Here is a 22616-nt window from a genome sequence, read left to right as displayed (position 1 = left end):
GCGGCGGCGGCAGCGGCGCGGGCGGGCGGGCGGCGGCGCGGACGCCTGCAGCCGGATAGCTGCGCGCGGCGCGGAGCGGCGGTGGCGGGCAGCGCGCGGCGATCCTGGCCTCGGGGCTGGACTGCTGAACCCACTGGGCTCCACCGCCGGACTCGAACTGGGAGGGGGCGCCAGCGCACCCAGGACGCGGTGCCCCAGGGGGCCCCACTCCAAGTTGCTGCAGACTGAAGCCTCCCGCCTGCCCGGGCCAGACACGTCCCGGTGCTCGTTCGCAGCTGCCACCCCGGGTGTTCCAAAGGCTCCATCAAGACCTGCGCCTCTCGGGTCTCCCCAACCGCCAAGCCGATTGCTCCGCAACGCCGCCGCTGGCTCCCGTCAGACTCCGCCCGGCAGTCGGCTTCATCGAACTTGATTTCTCACCTCCTCAGCCCCATCACCTCCAGCCCCTTTTCCCCCGTCTCGCCTCCACCCCCCCAATTTCCTCCTCCTCGCCCCTCATTTCCACCCTCCTCCCCCTCCCCCGGCCACTTCGCTAACTTGTGGCTGTTGTGATGCGTATTCCCGTAGATCCGAGCACCAGCCGGCGCTTCAGCCCCCCCTCCAGCAGCCTGCAGCCCGGCAAGATGAGCGACGTGAGCCCGGTGGTGGCTGCGCAGCAGCAGCAACAACAGCAGCAGCAACAACAGCAGCAGCAGCAACAGCAGCAGCAACAGCAGGAGGCAGCGGCGGCGGCAGCGGCGGCGGCGGCGGCGGCAGCGGCGGCCGCGGTGCCCCGGTTGCGGCCGCCGCACGACAACCGCACCATGGTGGAGATCATCGCTGACCACCCGGCCGAACTCGTCCGCACCGACAGCCCCAACTTCCTGTGCTCCGTGCTGCCCTCGCACTGGCGCTGCAACAAGACCCTGCCCGTGGCCTTCAAGGTAAGAAACTGCGGCTGCCCCCCGCCCCCCCCCGCCCCCGGCTCGGCGCCGCCGGACCTGCCCGCAGGCGTCTCCGAGCCCGCGGGGGCCCGGGTCCCGACCCGGGAGGCCTCCAAGGCTCGTACCTCTGTGGCTCCGACCTGAGGGACCCCCGTCTGGCCCTTTTCCTCGGGATCCCCCAGCTGGGCTCGCCGCGTTAGTGGTCCCGCACAGATCTTTCCCTCTCCCACTTGTGCCCGAAGCCACCATCTCCGCCCGTGTCCCCTCTATCCGTTCATCACCCCTCGAGCCTCCCGGCCAAAGTCCCGACCCACTCCTCTGAGCCGATCTCCCCTCCCACAGGAATCCCCCGGTGCCCACTCTCGGAGCCGCCGCCGGGGCGAGCTCCACCCCGCCCCCCACTCCTCCGGGGCGAGGATCCCCGGCGTTCTCCCCTGAGACTCCCGCGCCCCGGTCCCCGGCATCTCGGCTGAAGCCGACTGCGGGCCGCCGCGCCGCCCCTCCTCGGGATTCCGCTGGCTCCTACCCTCTCCTCCCCTCCCTCCCAAACGCCCTCCGCCCGTCTCGGCGCCCCATTCTCTGACCGGCTTGCGCCTTGGCTGTCCCGGCCCCTCCCGGGCTCGGGGGCCAGTGTTAGTGGGGTGCCGGCGCCGGGCGTTCGCGCCCGGGGCGGGGCGCCGGGTGCCGGCTGCTGGCGGCGGCGCGTGGGCCGCATTACGGGTGTCCGAGAGGGTCCGGGCAAATTTAGGGACTCGGGGAGCAAGGGATGGGAAGGCGGGACGGGGGCGTCCTCAGCCTGCAGACCCTCGCCGGATCCCGCTGCAGAGGAAGGCGGGGCCGCCGGGGTCGCCGCGCGCCCGGAGGCGGGGGAGCCCGGGAGTCCCCGGAGCCAGACCCTCGAGTGCGAGGCGGCGCGGGCTAGTGGAGGGGGCGGGGGCTCGCCGCGCCGCGAGGCTGAAGGGAAACCTGCGAAACGCCTTCGGCTCGCCCGCCTTGAAAACTGAGGTGACACTGTGAGATTTGCCTTATTCTTTTAAGGACTCAGACCCCAAAGGTCCCTCCCGCTTCTGAAAGGTCGTGGGAGGCTCGGGTCCGCGACCTGGGCGCCGAGGCAGTGACCACCCCCCAGGCTGGAGAGCACCCCCCGCGCGTCCTGCGGCGGCCTCCTCGGTCCGCCTGGCCCGTTAGTTTGAAGGCGGATGTCAGCAGCCGGAGTCGCGGGCAGCGGCTCGGCAGGTTGAGGGTCCGGAGTCTCTCTGTGATGCAATTGGGGTCCCCCCGTGCCCGGCAGCCCTCGCCCCCTCTCAGAGCGCCCCGGGTTGCTGGAGAGAAGGGGTACCCAGGCCCTTCCTCCTCGAGGGATTAGGCGCTTGGGATGGAGGGGGCGGTGAGCCAGACGCGGAGGAGAGGGCTCGCAGAAAGATGCTTCCGGTCCAGTCTAGCCTCTGAACCCGCGAAGGTGGGCCTGGGTCCCCTGGGTTCTGGGATTGTGGAGAGCAGGGTAAGCCAGGCCTTGGGGTGGGGTGAAGGGGGGAGGGAGGAACCCCGCCAGTTCCTCCCTTGTGGACCCTGGGGCCAAACTCCCACGGGCCAGTGGACCACCCCCCTGCGCCACGCACCAGTTCAGATTCCGTGTGTGGGTGGGGTGGAACGAAAGAGGAGTCCGGGTCAATTAGAGCTGGTTATCTCGCTAGGTCTTCTATCAGAGCAGGAATCAGAATGAATTATTATGGAAAGGGGATGTTGCATTCTGAGGCAAGTTTCATTTTGCAGTTGGCTCAAGAAACGTGTGTGTGTTTTAACCGTCCCATTTATAAACCACCCATTTTGTAGGTTAAGCGTTCCTTCCTTGAAATATGGAAAGCTCAGAATATAGGTGAATCGTAGAAATGTGGATTTTCACGTGAGAGATATCTTTTACAAGTCATCGTCCAAGGGTCCAGAATTTTCTAATTAGCCTTATGTGAGAGTGGAAATTTGTTTCCACCTACCTCTCCCTCCTCCCCAAATCCCCTCAAAACACAAAAAGCCCTGGATGAAAACAGCAAATAATAAAAATAAATAGATATTATGTATGTAAAATGCCAGAAGTCAGGATATGAAAAAATTAAGGCTCTAGATGTTTGATATTGTTAGTTTTGCTAAACATGGTTTTAAGGTATAAATGTCTTGAACTATACTCTTGCATTTATGGTGCTGAATTGATTCTGAGCATTAATACTTTGACTAGAAAGGCTCTTTTTGGCATAAAGATAGAATGCAATTTAGTTTGAGCTGTTCTCAGATGTTTTGACTATTTTTAGGTTTTCTCATTATCACCCTTTAAAAAATATTTTGAAAATAAATTGCTTTCTCTGTTATTCATCATACTTATTTTTAATTATAGAGTAATTTTACTTTTAACCAGTAAACAAAACCATAGATAACACATGGCCATATTGAATTGAATGTTTTAATTTGTATTAACTGAAAGATAAATTGAATTAATGTAAATCTTGACTTTCATGTTTTCCCACCTCCCTAAACTTGTGTTTAACAAAATTCACATAGTGGTGGACAGCTGACATCCACTCAGTATAGAAGTTTTGTCTCTATTGAAAATAGATGTGTAGATACCCGGAACATCCAGATTTTGACAATATTTTTGTTTGTTTTCATCTGAATGTTAGTAAAATCAACCTCTTTTTACCTTATTTTGGAGATAAAAGCCTGTGAGCGGTAGACTTTCTAGACTCTTGCGACATAATCAAATACATCTGCAAAGAAGAAGTAATATGAAGAAGTCTCAGTTTTAAAAGTGGTGACAGCAATTTGGCTATCATATTCAGAGCTATGTACAAAGTAAATTATAGTGTTGTTGGGTAGATAGCAGACAGGTAAATATATTTAATGTAGAACTTAATTGTTGAGAAGTCTGGTATTCAAATCAATATATTTATTGAGCCCATATTTTATGCCTGTGACACTGAGCTCTACAAAGTAGAAGATCAGAAATGAATTCAGTAGACTGTGTTTTGATATGTTAACTTAAAACAGTGCTTCAAAATGATATTGGTAGTGTATTGCATTAAGACATGTCATGTACTAGCGTTGTTCATCTGATCTTGTTTTGGAATTATACGAGAGTACTTAATACACTGACATGTAAAAGTGCAGAAACAACGTGTATGCTTTAAACTATACCAAGTTGTTTATTAGCATTATATTTTTAACAAAGTTCTGCAGTTTTGAAATGTTCGGTCCTCCCAGGTGTCAAGGAAATGGAAATAAATATTTTTAACGTTTCTCTCAGGTGTATGTCACTGAAAGCTTAAAATAGTTAAGGCATACTATTAGAGGATCCCAGGCCCTTTCTGTCTTGGGTAGTGGCAGTGATGAGAAAGCGATATGCAAATTCATTGCATTAGTTAATGGTCAGGTAGAAATAGTGGGGAGAACGTGTTAGCCCAGGGGCACCCTTGTAAGTTAGGAGTCTGTCAGCATTTTCATCCTGAAGCTTGGTGTTCAGGGTTCGTAGCTCAGTTGCTTTAAATAGCTTCAAGCTGAAACACTATGCAGAAATTTTAAGTCCAGATGTGTATTTTAAAGTTAAAAGTAGTGTAAGACTATTGCACTGCTTTAAGTTAGTGAACACTGGTCTGTATATTTACCAGGATCATATGTTTTTCTGGCAGTGTTAAAGAAAGAAAACACATTTTTCGATATATGATCTATTGCTCATAGTTAATTCTGCATGTTTAATAATACCTTTCAGTATTTGTCACAAGTAGGGTTTCAAAATGATGGAGCAATTTCTATTTGAAAATAATTTTTTCGACATCATTGGCCATTTTTCTCTTCATAAGCAAGTATGTAGCTAATACCTAGTTGACATAGTGAGTTGTATTTTCCTTACATAATTAGCGATCTTATTTTATGTTTGTGTCTTTTTAATGTAATTATACCTAAACAAAGAAAACAGGTTATTAAGCATGTTAAAACTTTGCTAAACCTACTCTGAGTTGCTGTGCAAAACTATGTACATCATAATAGATCTCAAGTTGTTTGAAGACAGACTTATTTTTGTGTTATGCCCTTAGATGCAAGAAAAATTATTTAAAATTCAAAATTTTAGGATTGAGTAAATATAAAACTTACTGGTAAGATAATAGAAACAAATAGTTTTAGATGGAAAATAAATAAAAAATTTTAAAAACTTATATTTGAAAACAGGCATGGTAAAATGTCATTCATTATTTTTGCCCCTTTGGGATTGCTGTTTTTATCTTTTTAGAATTCCAGAATATCCATTGTTAGATGCTCTAAATCAGCTTGATACATGGCTTATGAATTTCTGGCTTAAACTGAAATAATGCCCATCAAATTTCTCTGACATATAGTATAAAAATTAAGAAATGCTATTTTATATTACATTTACTCTTTTCTGTACAGTTCAATCAAGTTTTTCTAAGTTCTAGGTTAGAGTCTAAAAGTAACTAATATTTGTGAAACTTTGCGATAGTTTATTTAAAGTTATCTTTACATAATTACCATAGGAATAAAACTTTTCCTTTTTGCAATTACTCCCTTACCTTTCTTTTTATTCCAAAGATAGATTTGGTCATATTCTATCTTGAAAAATAATTATATTTCAATTTTGCTGCAAGTACAGTGTGCCCAAGTGATACTGGTCTTGAAGAGTAATTGATTAGCGAAGACTTGACTTCTGTCTATGGAAATGTCATAAGCAATTTAAATTTCCATATAATAAGACCACAAAAACAATTTTAAGGGCCTGAGTTAATTCTCCATTGCTCCTCTTTCAGAGTAGCTCACAGATGTAGTCAGAGGAACCCTCATAAAAATTTTCAATAGCATTTTTAGAGTTGAATATCCTTTTACTTTATTTTTCACAAGCTCTATATCATGTGATTTAAATGCTTGTTATCGTGAGGTGTGCTAAATAAAGGAACTTCTTTCTCTGTTCTGAAATGTCAGGACACAAAATTACTTCCCTCTTCCCCATGAAGTTTCTTGAATTGGTAGATTTTATATTTGAAAAGCACCTAGAAAAGTAACTGTTAAAGTTTCATCACAAATTATTCTTTGCAGAACAGAACTTTTGTATTGGGTGATGTGGAAACAAAATTTTGAGTGCTAAACTAACTAGTTAAAAGGTGATTTTTGAGTGCTCTCTACCCCTTAAAATGTTTTGCATTGCTTGGGTTTGGTGCAGATGAAATGTGTAAAAATTTCTTGATTCTTTTGGTTTTCTTTTAGATAAACACAGTTGAGAATCTCCAAGGGAAACTTTTTAGCTTCAGAGATCTACTTCTTTTTTTTTTAAACCCTCAAACATATAATTACACTTCTGATTGATATAAAATCAAATATATTCTCTGTATCTCCCTTTTTTTCCTCAGAAAAACATTAGTCAATCTGATGTGGTAGAGTGAATAGCAGAAAAAAAAACAACCCCAAAACAAATAGATTTAGCTACTAAAATAGAATTCAGCCAAAACAGGAAAAGTTATCACTATATCTTGTTAGTTAGCATTTTTTTTCCAGGCCAAGTTGTAAGCCTCATAGAAGACTCACACAATTTGTGATGACCTATTTGTTTTGTTATTAAATGTGATACATAAAACATACCATTATTTAATATGGCCATTATTATACTGCTTAAGCAAAGAAAAGTGGATTTATGTATTTCACTTTTAGGGATCTTTTCTTTCATATTTTCCCATATTGAATCAATTTTCCTTTTCTTCTAACTAAAAAAAAATCCATTATATTAAAAATATGCAGTAAAATAATAATGTCCCAGAGCTCTAAAAAATCTTTATATTGGGGCAGATTTCTTCATTTTTTTTCTGGAAATTTCACCAGCCTGGAGTGAAACCCATAAGCAGTCCTATATCTCTCAACAACACCAAAAAACATCTCAGGACATGAAGTAAAGAATTACATATTGAATTGAACCCTTTAAGGATGCTTATAAGGAAAAGCCTGTGTTTAGCACACAGCCGACTTGGAACAGAAGTTAGCCTGCTCATCTTACTAAAAGCACATAGTTATAATTATACTCTATACTTATGGTATATCTTCTACATTTTACAGACTTTAAAAAATTATCTCCAATTTATGTTGGAAAACTGTAGTTTCAGGAGATGAAGTTACTTGCGATCATGGCAGAGGGGTAATAGAGGTGGGGGTAAAGAGGAGGGTCTCTTGATTTTTGGTGCATTAATTCTCTTCTAAAGAGTCCAACTTTTCTGCCTTCATTAATACACTTACTGGTTCCATATTTACTTTGACATAGAAAGCCACACAGCAGGTGTTAAAACACAATATGCTGAGTGTAAAAAATGTCAAGCATTCAAATGAATACTGGCAAACACAGTCAGTTATTTCAGTATTTTTCAGATGTGCATATTTTTGGCCTTGTAAATTTGAAAAGTTGATGAGTACTTTGCCCCCATCAGGGGTACAGCATTACCTGTGTTCAGTAGCCGCTTGAGGCACTAGATCAAGTATGCAAGAAGGAAGCCATGCTCTCATGGGATTTACCCTTGACCTGGGAGACTTCTCAGATTGAATAGAGTAACCGTATATTCCGGGTAAAGGACAGTGGGCATGATTCCCTCTCCTCTGGGACGGAAAAAGTTGTCAGAAAACTAGTTTGGAGCAAGGGCATATTGCCTCTAGCTGGGAGTGCTGACTCAAACTTTAACTGGTTCTCTCACGGACTGTTGGCGGTGGGACGTGATGCTCTTTATGGAGCTCTTTCATTTATTCATTTCAAAAATATTTATCAAACACTTACTCTGTGCCAGGCCCTGTTTTGGGAGCTGAGAATAGAGTGGTGAACAAGGCAGATGAAGGCCCCTGCCTCTTGTAATTTCTAGTCTCATATAATCTGGGCCCCTAGACAGAGTCTCTTAGCTTTGGGCTAGCGTATCAAAGGGAGTATGATGGTCATTCCTATATGTACATTGAAATGAGGATTATTTGAGTACAATGGGATGCTATAGAAGTGGGTTCTATAATTTGAGGACAGCTTTAAGATTTTAAACCGAATAGCAGAGTATTAAAGGAGGCATGGATTTCCTTGGTGGCTCGGTTGGTAATGCATCTGCCTACAATGTGGGAGACCTGGGTTCAAGACCTGAGTCAGGAAGATCCTCTGGAGAAGGAATGGCAACCCACTCCAGTACTCTTGCCTGGAAAATCCCATGGATGGAAGAGCCTGGTATGCTACAGTCCATGGGGTTGCAAAGAGTCGGGCACAACTGAGTGACTTCACTCTAAAGGAGGCATAGAACTGAGAAACCCTGAAAGAACAGTAAAGGTGAAAAAAATATTGACTTTTTTTTTTTTTTTTGCTTTTTGTTTGTTGGGTTGTTTCCCTGGCTGGAGCCAAGGGCAGAGTGGAGGGGTGTTGGAGCAGGCTTCCTCGGTGGGGGAAAGGCAGTTCTAAAGTTTAGTGATCATGTCTGTTTCATCATGCTGTAAGAAATCTGCTTTAATGAGAGTTATGTACGAATTGTATTAGGAGCACGGAATTAAATGCTTTGGTTTGCTTTATGGACATCTTGACAAAAGAGGGAGGAACGGAAGGATGAGGGTAATATTTGCCAGACAGGCAAGCACACGTGGGTATTGTCATTGGAGGGTGGTGGGGTTACTGTAGTTGGCGCCTTGGCTTACTCACTGCAAGGGCATCTGGAAGCCGAATGAGCAAGAGATGGAAATCATCTGAATATTACAGGATCCTGGAAGTTAGCTGCGAGAAAGGATATTATTAAGAGGCAGGCCCTTGGTAATAGGTTTAAGAATAGTGTGTTTTATGTATGACGGCAAAGACTCTGCACCAACAGTCCCTTCTGGGCTCCATGTTAATCAGAGGCACCTATTTGCAAGTTAGCTGACCCTGGTTAAAAGTGTGTTCCTTGGCAGCAGTGAAAAATGTTTATTAGCCTCAAAGACTGATTATTCTGGATCTTGACTTTCCCGAGTTAGTCGGCTGCAGGTTAACTGCTGAAGATTAAGGAGGCAAGTGTGTCATTCCAAGATGGCAGATAGGATGAGACAGAAGTTTGGCTAAAGGTGCACTTTCTGTCTGTACCACTCATGTGTCAGTGATAATTTTCAGCCTGTTACATGTCTTTATTCCTGTGCCTAGACTTTAAGCTCATGATAGCTTTGTATATTCCAATGGATCCCACTGCAGAGTGGGCATTCTGTCATGATTTGCAGTGTGATTGAACGCTGAATACCTAGCTCAGAGTAAGTTGATGAAATGTAGTTCTGGGTACCACACCACATTTAGACTTCCCTGTAGTCAGGAACTGTAAGGTTTCCCCTAAATGTCTTATCCCATGGAGCTGACCACACTTCCTTTTTTTGGGTGGGGGCTATGATCTGGCTGAGACCACACCCCGGGGAGCTCCACACTGCAGACAGATAGTGCCGTAATATGTACGATGCAGTTTGCACGTGGGGCATCAGCTTTCCTTCTGTGGTATAATTCCTATGGACAACTTAACATGGGGATTTAATAAAAATGTACATGTATTCTGTGAAGAGTCCAACAACAAATGAAGGAAACTTTTGCATGCCTTTGAAATGGGTGGGCCCTGAAACGTTGGTCTGTTTGAAGTGGCATCCGAACCCGTATGCAGATGCCTCGTTCCTGTCTGCCATTCCTGGACTACAGCACTAAGTCCTGATACAGTGCATCCTTTACGATGAGACTATATTCTCAGTTCTCCAGCTTTTCTGAGATGCCATTATTGCTGCTCTCTTTCCTGTTTTATGTAGGTGGTAGCCCTCGGAGAGGTACCAGATGGGACTGTGGTTACTGTCATGGCGGGTAACGATGAAAATTATTCTGCTGAGCTCCGAAATGCCTCTGCTGTTATGAAAAACCAAGTAGCAAGGTTCAACGATCTGAGATTTGTCGGCCGGAGTGGAAGAGGTAGGTCTCTGATTTTTCATATGGATAATGGAATAAACACTTTAGGATCCTCTGATGAAATGTAGGCTAAGTCTGTATACAAATCAGCACCTTCTACCGAATAGAATTACTGAAAGTTTTCTTTAAATACGTCCAGATGAGGTTGAGTGTTTTAGTGAGTACTCAGGCCTTTTTGATTTGTTTTATGATATTGAAAATTCAAACAATGTTTTCAGAAGGACCAGTTCCTAATTTCACTGGGTGTGAGCATATGAGGTGGAAGGAAGAACAGTTGGAGGTTCAAGTTCTGAGTTATGAGGAGCCAAATAACTGAGTACATTCAGTGGCAAAGGGCAAAGAAAAGGGAGTGCATTGGATCAATTTCCTGGTAATATCAATTTTGCTCTAAGTTGTAGCAAGGACAGCTAGCATAATGCTCTTCACTTGTCACATATGTTACCTCTGTAGGGTTTAATTTACTCCTATAGGAACTTATTTAAAAATCATAGGCTTTTATAGAAGGCTTTTCATTTGAATAAGTGAATAATGTATTACTTATGTTAGAATGACTATGTGGAATTGCCTAGACAGATGAATGATTGGGACTCTAAATATTTCCACATTATTTAAGACTTTCCACCATCCATACCCCCCATTCAAATATTAGGAATCTTTAAAAAGATCATAAAAGAGAAAATAATCCCTTTTAGGGTTTTTGTAGCTGTTTCATAAATGCAGTTAATATTTTTTTTTAAGTCTCAAAGAAAACCAGTATTTTGGCTTTTATTTACTTATTCTATGGCAAGACTTTTAATCATCATTCATTAGAAGTTTTATGTTCATTTACTGATTGATTGAATCTGACATTTCCATTTTAAGTATTTTGATGAGAAGAGGGAAAATAAACCACTTTAGGACTGGAGTGAAATGAATTATAAATAAATTATAAAGACCTGTGGAATGACTTTAACCCAGGTTTGTGTTAGGAAATGAGAAGCATCAATTTTTAAACCATGTCCAATAATTGCCCTTTAGTTTGGATCAGATGTCAAATTATTACCATTGTAAAAACTTGATAAGGGAAATTCATGCAAGACTGTTTCCGGTGAGTAGTTTTAGTTTACTTTCTAGGAACAGGGCCAAGAAGTTGTACTTTTTAACTTAAAAAAAAAAAAAAAAGATGCATGCTAATGAGATACTGTCACTGAAGATTTGAAATAAAATGAGAGCCTCTGGTAGAATCAAAACTCAAGGGGTTATCTTTGCATCAGGTTTAGTTCACTTTCATTAAAAGGAGAAAAAAGATACATCTTAGTCTCACTCTTGACTGATTAGGTGTAAGGTATGTATGTGTGTGTATTCATTTTTCCCCTCAGTTACTGTGCAGGCCCACTGTACAATTCAAATTTCTTTTTTTCTAGTAAGAAGAGAAATTTGAACATGATGTATCTTCTGAACCTGTATCTTCTGAAGGGCATCTTTCTTCTAATGTAACATTACTTTGTTGAATTTTAGTGTTTAAAAGACCAGGCGCTATACATCATTTTACAGATACAAACTAGAGTTTTCATTTATCTTGCTTTGGTATGATATAGATGCTGCATAACTTTTCTCTGATCAGTTTGAGTAGAAACTATGGCAAAGTGATAGTGTACTTTGTAAACCCTCAACATATTTATTTAAGAAACTTCAAAGAGAAACAAAGGGTGTGCACTGTTTTACTATATTGGCTTTCTGAGTTTTGGCTGGTTTCCCAAATAGCAATTTTTATATTAAAAAAAAAAAAAGACAGACTTAACTGCTTGCAGACTTTTCACGCATGGAAGATGAAGAAAGCTTCTTTTGATGAAGTGTAATTATGTCCAAACAGAGCTGACCCCCTCCCCCTATATTTCTTATGATCTTAACTGAAGAAAGTAGGATTTTTCCTTTGAAGCAGCCGGGACTTGGTGGAGGATCTGAAATGCCACAGTCTGCTGCCAGAGGCAGGATGGAGAAATTGGTCCAGACTTGTCTTCGAGACTTAGATTGGGGGTGGGGGGAGCGAGTGGAGAGAGAAAGAAAAATTGATGTATCACTAATAATAGATTTTTAAATCAGGGCATTAATATTATATGAAAGGAAACAGTAATATCAAGCTGAAATGAAGAGGGAAAAAGGACAGAGAATATTGATGAGATACTACCCTTTGAGAAGAAAAAATGGGTCAGTTCTTCAGTGGCAGGAAATCCTTTAACCTGCCTGTGTACCTGACCTGCTTCTAACAGTCCCTTTCCAGCTTCCTCTTTGATTTTCACACTTCTATATTTCTGTTGAGTTTTAAAGTCTGGGTCAACAAGATGCTGCCATTGTATTTGCTGCCCAGCTATTTACATTTTCTATTTTCAGTAGCATTAAAAAATGAAAAACCAGCAAGTTCCTCAAATGCTACATTTTTTCATGGGTAGAAAGATACACTCTCAGGAATTAAAAAAAACAGTTTTCGATTTATAAAGCAGTAACATGGCTACTTACTCTGGCATTATGGGTTATCTGGCATTATGCGTTATCCGAGGACCACAGCTTTTCGAAGTGCTTTGGAATACGAGTAGAGCACCGGTGAAACTTGCATTCAGTGGGGAGTGGTTTACATTTTTAAATTTTTTTTCTCTTTTTCTCCTTTATAGTTTAAGCCAAGTATTGAAAGTGACTTTGGTCTTTACGTTTTCTTGGTGTGCCTCCTCACTTTTGACGTCAAGCGAGTTGCTTTTAATTTACAAGCACTTCTAAACACCTGTAGTGTGCAGAGCATGGTACTTTGTCAATTCTGGATACAATCTGTGCTTATAGTCTTAATTTTCCCCACTATTTCTGACAGCCCCTCAGGCTAGGTTAGAGTTGTCTTTCAATGACAGGTCCTATGTGTGTCTCAGAAAATATATGACTTGAGGACATATTGCAGAACTAGTTCCTAGATGAAGCTAAGGATGCTACAATTAGTCATCTAAGGAGTGCTAGCTCCCTAAGTAAGAGCTGCATTTTTTATCGCTTATGGAGAGTAGTAAACAACGGGATTTGGAAATTTTTTTTTTTAATTTAAGGGAGTAAGTCATGAATACTCATGTAAACATTTGACTTCAGAAATGTATCACTGTTTATAGGGACAAGAGCAAATGACCCAGTTGGGTGATAGTTTCTGGAACGATTAGGTTCATGTTCCTTCTGAAGAGGCAATAAGAAGTGGGAGGAACCGCTTTGTCTTTTGTTTTAGTTGTTAAAGTTCATCTTGATTCTTAGGATTTGATTTTAGAAGACTTCAGTCAGACTTTCATGTTGGTTTCCTTTCTCTCAGACCCAACTCTTTTTAAAATGAAGTCTTCATAGAAAGTCGGTTCTGATGTGAACATTGGATGGTGAATTTTATATTTCACCTTCTTTTGTTCCTATGTGAGGTGTTTCTATGAATTGTGGAGAAGCATCAGTGCATTTTAATATCCGGAGTACATTGTGAAAGTCTCAAACAGCAATGTTCTCAGAAATGTTTTAGGTAAATTCACGGGCACTGTCTCTTGCGGTTATTAAGAGTCATTAAGGACAACTGAGATGTGTACATCCTTGGTTTATGGAGATTCGTGCCATGGATGACAACTGTCTTCTAAGCACCACTCTTGAAGCACTGTTAGAAACACAGTCCTGGCTCACAGGCCATTGATCCAACCCAGAATGGATTTTATTTTTTTTTTATGGTTTAATGCAAATTACCTTTCAATCTAGGAGTTCAGCCCATTCACTCCTCCAGATCTTCCCATTGTTTTAAGGTCCTGATCTGGATCCAGTGACTTCCTACTCGACTTTCTAATCTCCATTTCTGTAGGCTTTCAGTTTTCTGTGAGTAGTTCAGACTCCTGGCTGCCTTATTCTTCTGGTTAGTCTTAATGTTTATAATAAATCCTTTGTTCCCTAACCAGATAATTAAATTTCTTAAATCCATATAACATTCAATATATAATGGATAAAATACAGAATATCAGTGACACTTTAAAGATAGATGATTTCATCATTCTGGCTGACATACTTCATTAGTAGATTTATATTTGTTTCTTGGTCTGATAGAGCTGTTTGGGACACATGTAGCCATAAATTACCTATTAGTTTCTAAAAATGTTCTCTAACAAAGTCAAAAAGAAGAGCATTAATTTTAGGGTCTGGAAGACTTGGTTTCAGATCCTGATTTTTTTCCACTTATTAGCTGTGTGGTTAAATTAGTAAGATTCTCTGAGCTTCGGTTTCCTTATTTGTGAAATGAGGGTGATAAACCTGAGTGGGTAAGATTAAATGAGATAATGTGCATGAAGTGACTGGCACTTCACTGGTTTCTAATCAATATTCATTTTCCTCATATTTCCCTCCCCCTCCCTTTCTCTCTCCCCCCCCTTCTCCCCCCCCCCCCCCCCCCCCCCCGCCCACACCTTCTTGGCTTACAGGGTACCCAAAGAGACTTAAAACTATATATGCCTAGTAACAAATGATATGTGTCTTAAACATATTTTAGGAACTTACATGGTCTGGGTTGAAAAGAAAACCCATTCACTGGACTTGACAGCCAAAGGCCTGTTCTACATTAAGCCTCCTCTACAACCTGTTCCATATTAAGCTTTGAAAAGATTGCATTAAACTCTGTGTTGCTACATATTGTTTAAGATTTGTGTTTTGATTTCATACCCTCTGCTTTCAGTAAAGGGAAAAACAGTCTTTGACCAAAAAAAAAAAAGGCAAAAGGAAAGGAGCTTTTCAAAGCTCTGTCCCAGGAGCAGGCTAAATGAATTCTCTGGCCTGAGATTGCTGAATGTTTTATTGAGTCACTGCTTCACGCCCACCTTTTCCTGTCTTGTAACAGTTTGCAGTTTTGACTATCTGACATGACTAACCGTCGCAAATCTAACTGATTACAACTGTCAGTGAGTCTGGGTAGCAGAGTCTGGTATCTTCTTCTGGAGAAAGCAAACAGCCAGATCTGCACCCAAACTTTTCCCCATCATTTCTGCCACCCTTCCCCCTTCCAACCCCCCACCCCCACTTCATCACCTTTTTTTAGCTCATTAATTTGAAACATCAAATGTACTTTTTCAGTGAAGCACAACCTCTGCTGAAAGCAAGCATTCATGTTTACGTTGGGAGATGTCATGTACATTTACCAAAAATAAGTTACTGTCAGGGAGTCATTTCAAGATGGCTGTTAGATGAGGAGGTATGTTAGGGAAGGGGTGGGCAGGGAGGAGAAAAACTTTGTTCCAGTAATGATGAAATCATCATACCACAGGCACATTAAGGCCAGGACGGGAGACACTGGCTCCTGTTAAAATGATTCCCATAAGAATCTTACTCTTTCATCTTCTCATTGTAGTGCAGTTAAGCAAATGAAATGCTAAAGCCATGTGAAGTCAATAGCATAATCAACAGTGATTTAGCATTGTTCTCTCACGGGGTCATGACCTAATCCTAAATAAAGACTTCTAAAATTGTCTGCTTGGATGTGTTCCTGATGTTGTAGAAAAACTGAAAGCAAAGAGAACCCTCTTCAAGTGGTCCAGAGTTTTTGTTTGCATTAGAGCTCTTGCTACTGAGCAACTCTTTTTTTGAAATTGGAGCCTCCCTGTACAAGACTGCCATGAAGATGAGGATTTTAGTGCTCATGAGCTTAGTAACTCCCTAAAGTGGCCATCAGAGGGTTTCTCATTAGAATAAGGAGTCTTGACCCTTGTTTGTGTATGGTTACTTCTTCAGAGATGCTTAAATGCAATGTAGACATTAGTACTGCCATTATATCAATACTGTCTTTTTATATTCACTATGGATTTCCCCTTTTCTATCTGCAGGCAAGAGTTTCACCTTGACCATAACTGTCTTCACAAATCCTCCCCAAGTAGCCACCTATCACAGAGCTATTAAAGTCACAGTGGATGGACCCCGGGAACCCAGAAGTAAGTGGTTGCCTTCCTATTGGAAATGGGAATAGAATTTGTGGAAACCCTGTGAGGAATTTATCCAAGATCAATTAGTGCTACTTTCACCTGAAGAGTTACTTTGCCAAGTTTGCTATCTGTATATATTTTTACGAGGGGCAATTAGATCTTCACAGTTAGTGGAAAATCAAATTACACTTTTCACCTTTGCCTCAAAATTGCTAAGCCCAACATAACTTTGTGAATTTCCGTTACTGTAAGTTTTTTGCTAAAAAAATTCTGCTCATCCACTGGACACAATAGATGAGGCAGAACAGACCCATGAGAGCTGAGGAAGAAAACAATAAACTGCAAAATCCTGAGCTTAGTCAAAAAGCTTTTGCGTGTGTTTCCCATGGTCTAAGAATGTGTTTTAACTTTTTAACTCGCCCACTCAATTCCCTTTATAGAGAGCACACTGCTTAATTACAAAGAATTTATTTGCAAATGATAACTTGCTTGATTGTTACAACACTGTTGTTTGCTCATGTTCTAGTAATTGCCATAGATAGTTTCTTTAGCAGATAGAGTCAAGCCAGATTTAAATCCACCTTGGTTTATTTGTCTCCTGGGAAGGTTGAACCAGCATCATTTGAAGGCAGTGCCCATCATCCATTTGCGCTAATATGCATTTTCCTTTTAAATCTAAATTAAAACAGGTTTGCTCCCCCCTCCACCCCTAAAACTGATTTGAACATACTTACCAGAGCCGAATTTAAATATGTTTAAGGATTAAAGATTATTTGATATATACAACCTTAAAAATTCTGTGCCAATGGAAACATCATACAGAACTCTGCCTTTGATGAGTGAATCCACTGGAGATGTAGCCATTGTGTTTGGAGAGTTTAATTTGGCTTGTGGTGGAGGGACAGCTGGCAGAAATCTTTGTTATATAATGATACACCTGCCAAGACAATGGCATAGCTTTTCTGCTCCTAAAATCGAGAGCAAAGGGCTGGTGAAGTTTTGCCTCCCCTCTGCCCCTGGGGCCGCCTGTCCTTGAGCCATGATGGGAAGACGTGTTGCCTTCCGCTCCTCTCGCACTGTCTCTTCTCACGAAGGCTGACTGCTCACCCAAGCTAGGGAGGTTTCCTGCCTGAAAAGTCAGTCTTTGAGGTTTTTCTTTTCTCCTTCTTGCATGTATATGGCGTTCTTCTAGGTTTCTCAGCAATGAGAGTGCTGGCTCTGTCTGCTCAGGTTAGGAGTGTCCTGTTAGGCGGTGGCCACACACACATCTCTGGCTGCCCCGTCTCTGGTCCTCAGGGCCAGCAGTCATGCAGTGCAGGTGAATGGATCAGCCTAGGGCTATCTGGCCTAATTTTGGATTTTTGCCTGACTTTTCTGGACCACTCTCCATCTGGAACGATGGTTTAGGATGAAAGACATCTAGCATTTTATCTGATTAGCCCCCAAGTTCCTGAAAAGGCAGGGACATCCTTAATAATGCACCAAGCAGGATGGTAGTCTTTTCATGTTTAACACGACTAATACTTATCTTGTAAAGATGTTTCCTGCTGATCTCAGCTGCTTTTCTCAGTTCTTGGAAAAACCATCATTGTGTGTGTGTGTGTATGTCTCTCTCTCTCTGTGTATATCTCCAGATGCTCACAAGTTGATGCTCAGACTTGATGGTTGGGAGAGGAAGCAGGGGAAGGTGGGTGCTGCCTCATTCTGAAAGTGGTGACAAAAAGAAGGAGGTAGAATAGCTTTGGGAGAGTCACTTCTCTTTCAAGCAAGGGTAGTATCACCTCATTACCAGGAGGCTATTGGCAGAATGAACAGTTGCTAGGCTCAGTCCCTGTAAAGACAGAGAACTGCTCTGAAAGCAGTGAGAGTTAGGGATAGAGCAGCTAGTGCATGTGACCTGAGTTTAGGCTTTTGATGCTGCTGAAGGTGCTGGGGAGAAGCAGATTTAGAAATCGAGTGGCAGACCACTGCCCTAGATCTGCTTACAAACCAAAAATATCTGTGGAAATGCGATGTCATTTCTCTGACATCACAAGGTGACTGGCCAAACTCAGTGTCTGGCTGTGTCTGGTATCAGTAACATTTTAATCCTACAACCTGTATTCTTGGTCCGGGGTTGTTTCCTTCTGCCCTGCTCTTGGCCGTCTGAGCATTGAATGTTTGTAAGTAAAACCCTCTTCTCAATATTGTTCTTTAGTTTTGAGACTCCCAGGTGTGGAAAATGCCCAAGATTTTAAATTTCCTTCAACTGTTGAGTTGAAGGCTTTTAATTGATAGGTGTGTGTATAATGTTAAATGAAGAATCCTCTAGAACATGAGTTGGCAGACTTTTTTTTGTAACGTGCCAGATAGAAAATGATTTCAACTCTCTGGGTCCTATGATATCTGCCACAGGGACTCAAGTCTACCAGTGTAGCTCAGAAGCAGCCTTCAACAATACATAAACAAATGGTAGTGGCTGCATATCAATAAAACTTTATTTACAGAAATAGGTTGGGGGTGGTCAGGTTTGGCACACAAGTTGTGGTTTGCCAACCACTGCTCTAGACTTCTTCAAAGTGGCTTATTTTCTCAACTGTTAACAGAGAAGAGCTTTAGGAAAAGGCTTTCCTGAGGGGAGGAAAAAAAAGACAGTGAATTCAATTGTTTTAGCATCTTCTCCCACAAAATTTTAATTCTGTAAGTAATGGTTGTCATTGAAAGACTGTACGTCTGTTTCTTACTGCGAAAGTTTGAAGGGATTGAGTATTTTTGCTGTCTTGGTCCTGTTAATGGAATTTCACTCCTTCTTCAGAAGATACAGTATAAGTTGAAAAGACTACTTTTGGCAGATGAGCTGTTTGAACAAGGACAGGTTCCAGGTTAACTGGTTGGGTCTTTACTCAGCAACAGGACAGTGATTAAGGGTGTGGGCTTTTGCATCAGGCTGTCTGGATTGAAAGCCCGGGATGCCGCCATTCACCAGTTGTGTGGTGATAGGCAAGTTACCTAAGTTCTCTTGGCCTCAGTTTCCTCCTCTGTTAAAGTGAGAAAAATAATTAATAATAAAGTGAGAAGACTAATTATAGTATCTTCGTCATCCGTTGCTGCAAAGATGTTAAGTGATGTCATGTATCTAAAATGCACAGCCCAGGGACTGTCGGGCAGTAAGTGCTCAGTAAGCATGAGCTATTATTACATCAGTTTCAGCGTCAGAAGTTTGCTGTAGTTTTTGCTTAGAGTACACTTCCAGGAAATAGATACCATCTAGCTTCTGTTCTCTCGGGTAATATTTTTTTTTTCTTGCAGATGGCTTTACTAATTTCTGCTCATTAGTAAATGACACTAATAAGTGTTATAAACTGTGCTGGAGCAGGTATTCATGCTGCCTGGGGACAGCTGGGCAGAACTGATGATAAACAGCTTGTTCGCAGCAAAGTCCAAAAGAGGATGCGAGGGCACTGATGCCCTCGGAGGCCCCACTTATCAGCCCATCTGCCAAGGCTTGCTTTTCACTCAAAAAATCAGAAAGGTTTCATCCTTCTATGTTTTCTGTCTCTGGCAGCTGAACGGGTACTGTCACATCACAAACAACTCCTTCTCTTAATATACACATCTGGCGCTGGCAGTTGGACGAACTTCATAAGAGCGCATGATCATCACTCATTACAAGATTAAAAAGTACCCCATGGCATCATTGATGTTTTTTAACTTTGATCTTTTGCAGTTGTGATTCATCTCAGTTATAAAACTTCCCTTTAAAGGAACACAGCCGATGACTTATTAGAACCTTCATCTTAAGTAGCGTAAACATGAGAATGGTACACATCTTTACAGAATGCCATTTATTTTCTCCGCCAGCTTATCGGTTTAAGACATGACATCATACTTAAGATCCCAAATTTGTCAGCCTTGTGTTTAGGCAAGGCATTTTGACCTTCTGTTGGCAAGTTAGCTCTGAAGAGGTACTGCCGTATGTTCACCAGCAGAAGTCAGTGGAGCAGCAGCAGCTCCGGTAATACGTTTGGATGCCTAACTCGTTCAAACATCAGTTTCTATTAGGATCTTTTGTTCCACGTATGCAGTCGCTTCCAACTGCAGTCCTTTTGAAAGAACTTCTCCAGGAAGGTGAAATCTTGCTCAGTGTCATATTCTACTGTTGTGGTTCTGAGTTAAGGAGGAAGAGTGATGGAAGGGTATTATTGGCTGTGCAGAGGATGGAAAAAGTAAATCACCTTGCACAGTCGGAAGTCTTTTTATTCTCTTGCTGCTCTGTCAGTTATCTGTTGCTAAATAACAAACCATCCCCAAACACAGTGGCTTAAAATAGCAACCAGGGAATTCCCTGGTGGTTCAGTAGTTAGCACTCTGTGCCTCTACTGCAGGAAGCCCAAGTTTGATCCCTGGTCAAGGAACCAAGACCCCAAAAGCTTCCTGGTGCAGAAAAAAGTAAAAAAAAAGAAAGAAAGAAAGAAAGAAAGAAACAGCCACCAGTTTATTATTTCTCACAACTCTGTGGGGTGACTGGGGTTCATCTGGATGGGTTGTCTATGGTCTTTCTTGCAGTAAGATGGCAGCTGGTGCTGGAACATGCCTGATGGTCTTAGTCCCTTGTCTGGTGCCTTCATGGGGTGACTGGAAGGTTACACTCAGCAGGAAGGAGGCGACAGCTGGGCCTTTCTCTCTCTCCTATATTTCCAGAGCCTCACCTTCTCCATGTGGCCTTTTCTATCGGAGTCTTTTCTTATGTAGCAACTCAGGGTTCCTTTGGGTGCAAAAGTGGGAACTTGCAGGCCTTTGTAAGGCTTCTTAAGGCTCAGAATTGGAGTAGAGTCACTTCTTACATATTCTATTGGTTAAAACAAGATACACGTGCAGCCTGGGCTTGAGGGGAAAAAATCTTGCAAGATGAATGATGGGGATGGTGGTTCACTGGACCACCTATGTCACCTACTTCCATAAGTGCTTATATCGGAAATATCATTGCCGCCACAGGAGAAATAATTTTTTGAGGTACCATTTCCTGACAAGTCTTCTGACTTTTTATTCTGGAAGACATCTGAAGTTCTTCAAGGTCACTCCAATTTCCAGTGCTAGTAGCTTCACTCTGCATTAGACCAGTCTGGTAATTACCAGATGAACGAGGGGTGGGTGATACCTTGTGGCGCTTGGTATCAGCAGGTCAACAGCAAGTCAAGTCAGATCAGTCCTCTTATGGGAGAAGAATATTAGATATTTGAACATAAAGAGGTTATTTGCCTTGCTTGGCAGCTGGGCAAATCTGTAGTCAAAGTATCTTCAGTTCACTTCAGTCGCTCAGTCGTGTCCGACTCTTTGTGACCCCATGAATTGTAGCACGCCAGGCCTCCCTGTCCATAACCAACTCCCAGAGTTCACTGAGACTCACATCCTTTGAGTCAGTGATGCCATCCAGACATCTCATCCTCTGTCGTCCCCTTTTCCTCCTGCCCCCAATCCCTCCAGCATCAGAGTCTTTTCCAATGAGTCAACTCTTCGCATGAGGTGGCCAAAGTACTGGAGTTTCAGTTTTAGCATCATTCCTTCCAAAGTAATCCCAGGGCTGATCTCCTTCAGAATGGGCTGGTTGAATCTCCTTGCAGTCCAGGGGACTCTCAAGAGTCTTCTCCAACACCACAGTTCAAAAGCATCAATTCTTTGGCGCCCAGCTTTCTTCACAGTCCAACTCTCACATCCATACATGACCACAGGAAAAACCATAGCCTTGACTAGACGGACCTTAGTTGGCAAAGTAATGTCTCTGCTTTTGAATATGCTATCTAGGTTGGTCATAACTTTTCTTCCAAGGAGTAAGCGTCTTTTAGTTTCATGGCTGCAGCCACCATCTGCAGTGATTTTGGAGCCCCCCAAAATAAAGTCTGACACTGTTTCCACTGTTTCCCCATCTGTTTCCCATGAAGTGATGGGACCAGATGCCATGATCTTCGTTTTCTGAATGTTGAGCTTTAAGCCAACTTTTTCACTCTCCTCTTTCACTTTCATCAAGAGGCTTTTTAGCTCCTCTTCACTTTCTGCCATAAGGGTGGTGTCATCTGCATATCTGAGGTTATTGATATTTCTCCCAGCAATCTTGATTCCAGCTTGTGTTTCTTCCAGTCCAGCGTTTCTCATGATGTACTCTGCATAGAAGTTCAATAAGCAGGGTGACAGTATACAGCCTTGACGTACTCCTTTTCCTATTTGGAACCAGTCTGTTGTTCCATGTCCAGTTCTAACTTGCTTCCTGACCTGCATACAGATTTCTCAAGAGGCAGGTCAGGTGGTCTGTGGATCCTCAAATGAACAAGCCTGGTGGTTTTATGCTCTCTATCACTCAGCTTTACAAATTCTCCCTTGCCAGTACACCTGCAAATCTGATACCTAATGCATGTGAATGGGTTTCTAAGAGCTTCCGTGTGCTGTGCCCCAGGGAAGTAAATCATAGTTACCCTCCAGGAGAGACCAAAGCCATCATCTGTATCTTTGCTACTGGGACACTTTTGGTCAGTGCTGGCCACCTACCCGTCCTGAGCTGGGGAGAAGGGGAAAGCCCTGCCTTTTCTTTCCCACGATCTAGCTCCTTTCCTGCAGGCTTGGAGGGCATGGCTGCAGCACTGCTCTGCTTAACTCCTTTTGTGACTTCAGCAGGGCTAGCGCTTAGGTGATGGAGAAACTCTCTGGGTGTGCAGGATACCCTGTGTGTTTCAGGGCTGTCTCAGCACTCGGCTTCACCAACTTGTCAGGCTTATGTCCTGCAGTGAAACTGTTTTCTTTTCCTGCTTGCTTCTTGTCACCTGTGCCCAGTTC

The 22616-nt window shown here is 42.8% G+C and overlaps 1 protein-coding gene across 2 annotated transcripts in view; it reads left to right on the top strand.

Annotated features, from left to right (window-relative positions):
• Nucleotides 1-22616, top strand: part of RUNX2 (RUNX family transcription factor 2) — a 224964-nt gene that overhangs the window by 91376 nt on the left and 110972 nt on the right. For both annotated transcript variants that reach the window (XM_040249531.1, XM_040249530.1), the window contains exons 3-5: nt 568-923; nt 9726-9882; nt 15717-15821. In XM_040249531.1, coding sequence (XP_040105465.1) covers nt 568-923; nt 9726-9882; nt 15717-15821 — 618 coding nt within the window. The remainder of the gene's footprint in view (nt 1-567; nt 924-9725; nt 9883-15716; nt 15822-22616) is intronic.

Source organism: Oryx dammah, unplaced genomic scaffold (assembly GCF_014754425.2).
Source record: "Oryx dammah isolate SB20612 unplaced genomic scaffold, SCBI_Odam_1.1 HiC_scaffold_11, whole genome shotgun sequence".
Lineage (NCBI taxonomy): Eukaryota > Metazoa > Chordata > Mammalia > Artiodactyla > Bovidae > Oryx > Oryx dammah.
The sequence above is the reverse complement of the archived record's forward strand: the minus strand, read 5'-3'. Positions and strand labels throughout refer to the sequence as shown.